This window comes from Dryobates pubescens, unplaced genomic scaffold (assembly GCF_014839835.1).
Source record: "Dryobates pubescens isolate bDryPub1 unplaced genomic scaffold, bDryPub1.pri scaffold_81_arrow_ctg1, whole genome shotgun sequence".
NCBI classification, from domain to species: domain Eukaryota; kingdom Metazoa; phylum Chordata; class Aves; order Piciformes; family Picidae; genus Dryobates; species Dryobates pubescens.
The window spans coordinates 7,937-17,395 of NW_026530800.1; the positions used below are offsets into that span (position 1 = coordinate 7,937).

The 9,459-nt window shown below is 46.9% G+C and overlaps 1 protein-coding gene across 1 annotated transcript in view; it reads right to left on the minus strand.

Annotated features, from left to right (window-relative positions):
• The window catches only part of LOC104301056 (olfactory receptor 14A16), a gene marked incomplete at its 3' end in the record, with an annotated part of 10,996 nt that extends 1,585 nt beyond the window's left edge, over positions 1 to 9,411 (minus strand). Inside the window, exons 1-2 of the mRNA XM_054179555.1 lie at positions 8,509 to 9,411; positions 3,137 to 3,190 (exon numbers count right to left, since the gene is read on the minus strand). Of these exons, the coding sequence (XP_054035530.1) occupies positions 3,137 to 3,190; positions 8,509 to 9,411 (957 nt within the window). The remainder of the gene's footprint in view (positions 1 to 3,136; positions 3,191 to 8,508) is intronic.
• Between the last annotated feature and the right edge of the window lie 48 nt (positions 9,412 to 9,459).

Sequence of the window (9,459 nt, forward strand, 5' to 3'; positions counted from 1 at the left end):
TTCAGGCTGGATGTGAGGAAGAAATTCTTCACCCTGAGCATGGTGAAGCCCTGGAATGGGTTGTCCAGGAAGGTGGCTGAGGCCCCATGCCTGGAAGTATTCGAGACCAGGCTGGACGAAGCTCTAGCCTGCCTGACCCAGTGTGAGGAGTCCCTGCCCATGGCAGTGTGGTTGGAACTGAATGATCCTTGTGGTCCTTTCCAACCCTGACTCATTCTACGAGTCTATGATTCCACATACTTTGTAATTAATTTTGTCTCTTCTTTGTTTTTTATGAGAGCTATTTAAAAATTTTTAATTAATTTTCTGTTTCATTTTCTAATATTTTTAAATCTATTTTTAATAAATCTGTTTAATTTTATTTTTTAATTATATTTTTTCTAAGTTTAATTTTATTTTTTTCCATTATTTTTACATGTTTTTAATTGTTTTTGTTCAATTTCTTAACTTCCTTTTATTTCAATTTATTTGTTGTAAATTAATTTTATATATTTTCTTTTTAATTCTAATCTGATTAGTATTATTTTTTATTTTATTTTGAATGTATTTCTTTTATTATTTATTATTTTTTCTTTTTGTTATTTTATTTCATTTTTAGTTATTATTTTCAAGTTAATATTTCTATTCTGAATTTATTAATTATTTTTATATGTTTAATATTTTTACTTTAAATCTAGTTCTGTTGTTTAATCTTTAATTCATTTCTTATTTTTGGTTTTTGATTTTTTTTGTACTGTTTTAATGTATTTTTATTTTTCCCATTGTATTTTATTTTTCATCTATACTTTTTAATTATTTTTTTCATTAATTTTAATCTAATTTTGATATATTTGTCTAATAATTTTTTGTTATTTTTGTATTTTATTTTAATTTTTCTTTGTTCTTTAAATTTTTATTATTATTATTTTTAACTTACTTTTTGTCATTTTTAAAATTATTTCTTTTTTACCTTCTTTATTATTATTTTAATTTGTTATTGTAATTTTGTAATCTGTATTTTGTTATTCTAATCAATTTTTTATTTTCAATTTTTTAATATATTTTTATCTAGTATTTAATCTAGTATTTAATGTCTGAGAAGGAAATCTAAAGGCGTTACATTAGCTAAGGAATACTTTTTTAAAATGAATACCTATTTACTACAAACCTTAACAATATTACATGGAGCTGCTTTGCAATGCCGAGGCACACAACTAAGAAGGTTCGAACCAAAAGAAAATCTTACAAGGTGAACTCATTACTAAGTACTTACACCTTACTGCAATTACTATGTATTAACTACCTATAAGTACCAAATGCATACCATTCATTATGCTTACCAGGAAAACTTAGCAAAACTCTAAATAACAAATCTCTTGAGGACATTGCAATCAGAAATGAAGAAATTAGCACTGGAACTTTAAATCAGAGCAGAGCTTTTGTCAGCAAGAGTCGTACCAGAAAATTCTCCTTTGTCTGGGGGTAGGGGTGGGGGTGGCTAGCAAGGTGCACCCTAGTTGCTATTGTTTTTCTATATTAGGGTCTTAACGACTTGCAGCCTATTTTGTCTGAGCAATCATTGTCCCACCCATACTGAATTATCTGTTTTCCAGTTTAATTTGCTGACCAGTAGCTGCTACAGAAAAGGAAGAAAAATTAATTTTTGCTCCTAGCTGACTTAAGGCATGTCAGCCCATTAGAGCAACTGGAAGGGTTAACACATACGGTCTTACAGTGACTGATTTGCAGTTGTTAAAGGCTAATTGCACTGGCTCTTTGCTAACCCAGGTTATTTGTATACCTTTTAAACCCATGACTTCAGCATTTGCCATGAGCAATGGCTAGTGACCATTCCATTTATGACAGGACATAATGATAACATCATCTCCAGTATCCACAATCATTGAAATTGTATAATTTGTCCACAAGGGTGTCTGACAGATACAATCTGTTCCAGTTTTCCCTTTTGGATTTGGATTATTGAATTGTGCGGATGCTGGCGGGCAGTATGCAGGGAGAGAGGAGGGGGGCGGAGGGCAGGGGATGCCTTCTGAATCTCCCTTGTTTGCCCCTGCAGCTGAGTCAAGAGTAAACTGCTCTGCTTTTTTTGATTGCAGTGTACATGACAGTCCGTCACACGGTGCTAGTGCAAAGAGCTTCTTTGTAAGTATTTAAGCACCTCATCCCACAGCTGGGCTGCAATCTCGTCCCGTGCTTTGGAAGTAAAAGCGCAATTGCCGCGGGGTTGATTCCGGGCGCAGGCTAATAGCCCGTTTAAGATCCCAGAATTGCCAGGAATGCCTCTCACAGAGAGAATAAGTTGGAGGGCGTTTTTGCACAGCCTCTTCTGTTTCGCGGAGTGCTTCCCCTTGCCCCCCCAGCCGCTCGCCGGATCCAAAGCGAGATTCACTTCCTTTGGGAGCGCGCGCTGCTATTTTTTAGCACCGGGGCAGTGCCTTCGGCCGGCCTTCCATATCACTCGGACGTACCTCTTTATGCTGAGTCGTGCAGCATCTGGGCCAAGGATCCCAATCCACGTTGGGCAACAGATTTAGCCAGATATGGCGACAACGGAGGTGATTGGAATCAATACGGCTGACCAATATGATCAGTACTGATCCTTTATTGTTCCAGTATTGCAGGCCTATGGCTCAGGCCTATGGTGAAAGCATGGTGCAGTAAAGCATGGAAGGAGAGGAGACAGGACAGGCAGGAAAAGAAAGAAGAAGTGCGTAGCAAGGAAACTGCTACAATTTATATAACCTTGGTGTGCCTTGTTGGCATGGACTCATTGGTCCTCTATGAGTGACCACACATCACACTATCGTAGATTATTGGTCCAACTATGGATGACACGTGAGGTTTGTTGATGCAGGTGCATGTCCTGTTGTCCCAAGATAACTCACTATGTTTCTAGCTACCAGCATCTTGTTTTAGTTGCAGTGCTGCAAGCACAGCACTGTTTTGGCATACTGGCAGCTGGCTCTGCACTTCTGCTGAGCATGGCCTACCACCATGTCAGGCTCCAGGCCTGCACTGCCAGAATGCTCACACTGCTCATCGCTGGCATTCCCACAGTCACCTGTTCATAGAAGGCCACCAGGTTGGTCAGGCAGGATTTGCCCTTGGTGCAGCCATGCTGACTGTTCCAAATCACCTCTTCACTATTCTTCTGAGACAGTAGTGCCTTCAGGAGGATCTGCTCCATGATCTTTCTGGGCACAGAGGTGAGACTGACTGGCCTGTAGTTCCCTGGTTCCTCCTTCTTACCCTTTTTGAAAATGGGGGTAATGTTTCCCCTTTCCAGTCTGTGGGGACTTCCCCAGGCTGCCAGGACTTTTGGAATATAATAGAGAGGGGTTTAGCAACCTCCTCTGCCAGATCTCTCAGTACCTGTGGGTGTATCCCGTCGGGTCCTATGGACTTGAACACATACTCAGGTTCTTCAGGTGATCACCAACCTGATCTTCACTTGCCATGGGTAGTTCTTCCTCCCCGTCCCTGCCATTGTCTTCCATGACTCCAGGATTGTGGCTAGAGGCCCTCACAGTGAAGACTGAGGTAAAGAAGTTATTGAGTACCTCAGCCTTTTCCACATCACTTGTGACCATTTCACCAGTTTCCTTTCTCAGGGGGCCCACACCTTCCCTCGTGTGATGGGTTGAGGCAGACCCCCTTCCCACCATGGGCAAAAAGAATAACAACTCAGACAAACGGATTGCAAAAGTGATGGAAAGTGTTAATGGAAGGCAGTAAATGTTTACAGAGAGCCAGAAGTGCAGTTACAAAAGAAATCCCAAAGCAGACCCAGGAACATCCCATCCCCACCTGAGGGTACACCCAAGACCTCCAGGGCTCCTTCTTTCCCCCCCACTGCTAGGCTAGTCTCAGCTGGCCAGATCTGAGACTGCCCATCCCCCTGTGGCTTTGGGCCTAGCCAGGCCTATGGCCGGGAGACATCTCCCCCAGTTACTGGGTGACGAAGGAGGAAGAAAAGAGGAAGTGCCAGACCCCGTGCTGGATCTTATAGTGGTGCAGAGGATTATGGTAGGAAATACCTAGTTTCCTGTGTCTGCCCACTAGGCTGGACCTCTAGACACAGGAAGCACCTCATGTAGCAGAGGGCACCCAGCCCAAACTGCAACACCTAGTCTTCTTCTTGCCATTAATATACCTGTAGAAGTTCTTCGTGTTCCCTTTAAACTCCCTGGCTAGATTCCATTCAAACTCTGCTTTGGCTTTCCTAACCAGGTCTCTTGCTGTTCAGGCAGCTTCCTTATGTACCCCTTGTTCTAGCTGTCCTTCCCTCCACTTCCTGTAGAGTTTCTTTTTAAGTAATAGTGTGTCCAGCAGCTCCTTGCTCATCCAGGCAGGCTTCCTAGCATTTTCTGCTTTTCTCTTTGTTGGTATACATAGCTCCTGGACACAGAGGAGGTGGTCCTTGAATACTGACCAGCTGTCCTGGGTCCCTCTTCCCTCCAGGGCTTTGTCCCACAACACTTTGGCTATCAGATCCCTGCAGCGATCAAAGCCTGCACACCTAAAGTCTGGGGTTGTAAGCTTAGAATACTTTCTCCTGATTGCCCACTGCAGCCAAGGCTGTCTCTGAGCCTCACATTGGTTACCAGCCCTTCCCTGTTGGTGAGAACAAGGTCCAGCATATACCTTTTCTTGTTGGTTCCTCTACCATTTGAAGGAGGATGTTGTCTTCTATGCAGTCCAGGAACCTCCTGGATTGCTGGTGCCTTGTGGTGTTGTCCCTCCAGCAGATGTCAGGGTGGTTGAAATCACCCATGAGGACCAGGGCTTGTGACCTGGAAGCCGCTTCTATTTGCCTGTGAGGGCTTCATCTGCTTGGTTCTGCTGGTCAGGTGGCCTGTAGGAGACCCCCACAGTAATATCTCCTTCCCCTATCTTGCCTTTGATTTTAACCCATACACTCTCAACCAGCTCATCATCCCTCCCCAGGTGGAGCTCCACTGATTCCAGCTGGTTATTGACATAGAGGGCAACCCCTCCTCCTCTCCTTCCCTGCCTATCCTTCCTAAAGAGCTTATACCCATCTATCCCTACATTCCAGTATCCCACAGTGGATGTGACTCTGGCTGAGAGGGAATGAACTCAGAGGAGGCAGTGCACACCAATGTAATATAATCACTGTAGAATAGTTATAAGCTGTTCTAAGCTTTTTTTTCTCTCCTAGTTTAATACCAGCCTAGCATCCAGGACTCAACATGAACACACCACACACCAATCCAGAGAGCTCCTGCATCACCTCACCTGCACCTGTTCCTGATGCCCCACAGCAAAAGAGTGTTCCTGATGTCCCTACAGCAATAGACTGTTCCCAAGTTTCCTTTCCCTTTCAAAGACAGACTGATTCCTGATTCTTCTCCACATCCCTGCCCAGATCAAACATGACCTATATTGACCAACACCAGAGAGGTAGAGTCTGCCCTGAGAGAGAGAGAGCCAGGTGTGGTGGTTTAGGCTGGGTGCTGGCCCAGATGCCACTGCGCAGGCCACACCTGGGAGGTCCCAAGGGGTGGGCCCAGCCCAGGGGGTGGTCACAGGGACCAGGTATTCCATTCCCATAATGCCCTGCTCCCCTATAAAAAGGCCATGCAGGGTCTTCACTTCCTCTTTCGTCCCCTGCTGCTGCCTAGGTAAAATGGCGTGAGCTGCCTCCCTTGGGCCTGCTCAGGCCCAAGGCTGGGTTGGGGGGGGGAAGAAAGAGCCCGGGGGGGGGTTTGGGTGTACCCCCAGGTGGGGATGGGATGTTCTTGGGTATGTTCTGGGATCTCTCTCTTTGTCATGGTGCTTGTGGGTCTCTGTAAAACTTTCATTGTTGTTTGTTATTGTTTTTCCTATTTAAACTTTCATCACTTTTGCAATCCGTTTGTCTGAGTCGTTATTTCTGCCTGTGGTGGGGAGGGGACCTGCCCCAACCCATTACATTTTGGCGCGCCAACGTGGGGCCAACTGCAGCTCGGATTGCAAAAGATGGAGAGTTTAAATTTAGTTCTGGGCGTCGGTTTGGGTTTGGAAAGTTGGGGCTCAGGTTTTGTGTTGCCGGGGCGACTGTGTGAACTCCTGTGGACTGCAGAAGGACACCTGGTGCGTGGCTGATGGCATGGAAGTCCCTCCTGTTGCTTGGGAACAGCGAGGGGTGGCTCTTTCTGTGACTTTCTGCCCAGGGTGGCTTAAGAATGCTCGAGTAGCCTAAGAAGGCAAGACCTGCCTTCTCCTCGTTCTCTGTGGAGCGACAGGGAGCGGAGGAGGGGCAGTGGCAAGCAGAGCGTGGTCGGCCCGCAGCCGCTGCGGGGGTAGACACCCGTGGCGAGCGGGCAAGCGACTGCTGCCGTGACCTGAGGGCGAGCGGAGACCTCAGCCGGAAAGCTGTTCTCAAAGGCACTGAGAACACGCTCGTGGCTTCGGCTGAAACAACCATTTGGATGCCCGAAGGGCTGGAGGTGACTTGAACTCTGCATCGCGGCGACAGAGACGGCGGGGGCCGGGCCGGGCCGCGTTGAAGCGGCGGCGGCGGCACCGCCCGAGCCGGGCTGCGTTCAGGCAGCGGCGGCAGCTGTAAATCTTTCCCTGGTGTTTTCGGGCATGTTCTGAAAACGGCGCCGAGCACCTGGCTCCGCCTCCTCTCTTCTCAGCGAGCTGTGCTGCAGCCGCCCCCTCCGGGGGAGGGCTGTGAACCGGATGCGGTGATGCCTCGGTATGCGAACGCCCCGTGGGGGGGCGATGTGCCTGCGATGTGCATTGGTGTAGCTTTGGACTGGCCAGAAGCGGTCGGTTGTGGTTCCCTGGAGGGATGGAAAAAGCGGTCGTGGAGCCTGATTGCTCCGACCGGCTTGCCCCAGGGGTGGAAAAAGCCGCTGAGTAACTGTAAATGCAAATAAAGGCTTGGCTGAGAGGTTGTGAGGTATTTCCAGGTGACCAGGATGTCCCAAGGAGTCCACAAGGAATTCACACTGCAGGAGAAGGATTGCATCACTGGGAGGTTCCATCATATGAGGAAGAAGAACTGGAATGGACTGATACTTGAGCCTGAATGAGAGACTGTGTGGAAGGACGCCCAGATGGGTCCCTGGACCATGGACTGTTGCTAGACATGTCATCAGAAGAGTTCTAATTTGATGATATGTTTTGGGTGCAGAGACTATGGTATGGAATAAGGGGTGGTGTGTGATGGTTTAGGCTGGGTGCTGGCCCAGATCCACTGCGCAGGCCACACCTGGGAGGTCCCAAGGGGTGGGCCCAGCCCAGGGGGTGGTCACAGGGACCAGGTATTCCATTCCCATAATGCCCTGCTCCCCTATAAAAAGTCCATGCGGGGTCTTCACTTCCTCTTTCGTCCCCTGCTGCTGCCTAGGTAAAATGGTGTGAGCTGCCTCCCTTGGGCCTGCCCAGGCCCAAGGCTGGGTTGGGGGGGGGGGGAAAGAGCCCTGGGGGCGGGGGTTTGGGTGTACCCCCAGGTGGGGATGGGATGTTCTTGGGTATGTTCTGGGATCTCTCTCTTTATCATGGTGCTTGTGGGTCTCTGTGAAACTTTCATTGTTGTTTATTGTTGCTTTCCTATTTAAACTTTCCATCACTTTTGCAATCTGTTTGCCTGAGTCGTTATTTCTGCCTGTGGTGGGGAGGGGATCTGCCCCAACCCATTACACACACCAGCATCAACAACCTCGCGTGTCATTAGTAGTGTGACCAATAATCTATACCAGTGCAATGTGTGATCACTCGTGGGGAACCAATGAAGCTATGCCAGTGATGCTCTCTGAGTTTGTATAAGCTGTAGAGGTTCCCTTAATAAACAAACAATACTAGAACAATACTCGATCATATTGGTCATCTGTGTTGACTCCATTCACCATCACCGACAGTAGTAGTTATGTTAATCTGTAGTTATGTTAATTGTGTTAAGTGATTGTAGATCACAATCAAATATTACATCAGATTTCTTTGGATGATCCTTCTTGTGGGTTTAAAGCAATATGGGATAAGTTAACTTCTTGGTTACCAAATAAAAGTTGGTTTAAACATTTGTTTGTAATACCTGTTGGAATAATTGTAATACTGCTCTGTGTGATTCTTTGTAATTGTTGTTTTAAAATGATAAGACCTTTAGGTAAAATTGTTTATGCCAATAAGTTACAAGCAGATGGTTATGATCTGAAGGTGATCAGAACAGAGGAACCTAATTATGATCCAATTGGGGAAGTTCTGAAAAATTCTGGAAATTATAACACAAATCAATGGTGGCAAAAAGGGAATGGGGGATAGTGAGGAATATACTGCTGATTTGTATGAAATAATAAAATTCAGAGGACACTAAGATAACCCTCACTGAGGGTTTCTGTTACCATAAACTTTTACCGGGAGTCATCTATAACAACAGTTTTATAAAGAGTAAAACACCACCACCACAAATACAGAAGCCAGGCTGGACCTGTTCTGAGCTACTTCAGAACTGCACTGCATAAAAGTTTATTCCTTCTGAAAGCATCCAGTGATCACTTTACTCAGGGCAGCCTTGAGCTCCTGGTTCCTCAGGCTGTAGATGAGAGGGTTCACTGCTGGAGGCACCACCGAGTACAGAACTGCCACCACCAGGTCAAGGGGTGGGGAGGAGATAGAAGAGGGCTTCAAATAGGCAAAGATGGCAGTGGTGACAAACAGGGAGACCACAGCCAGGTGAGGGAGGCAGGTGGCAAAGGCTTTGTGGCGTCCCTGCTGAGAGGGGATCCTCAGCACTGCCCTGAAGATCTGCACATAGGACACCACCATGAACACAAAACAGCCAGAGACTAAACAGGCACTGACCACAAGAAGCCAGAGTTCCCTGAGGTAGGATGTGGAGCAGGAGAGCTTGAGGATCTGGGGGATTTCACAGAAGAACTGGTCCACAACATTGCCCTGGCAGAGAGGCAGGGAAAATGTATTGGCTGTGTGCAGCAGAGCAAAGAGAACCCCACAGGACCAGGCAGCTCCTGCCATGTGGAGACAAACTCTGCTGCCCAGGAGGGTCTCATAGTGCAGGGGTCTGCAGATGGCAACATAGCGATCGTAGGACATGATGGTGAGGAGAGAAAACTCTGCTGCAAACAAGCAGAATACAAAAAAGACCTGAACAGCACATCCTGTGTAAGAGATTGCCCTGCTGTCCCAGAAAGAATTTGCCATGGATTTGGGAACAGTGGTAGAGATGCAGCCTATATCAGTGAGGGCGAGGTTGAGGAGGAAGAAGTACATGGGGGTGTGGAGGTAGTGGTCCCAGGCTATGGTGGTGATGATGAGGCCATTGCCCAGCAGGGCAGCCAGGTAGATGGCCAGGAAGAGGCAGAAGTGCAGGAGCTGCAGCTGCCTTGTGCCTGGGAATGGCAGGAGGAGGAAGTGGGTGATGGAGCTGCTGTTGCCCATCTGCTGCCTGTAGGAATGCCCAAGAAAGAAAAGAAAGCAAAACTTGAT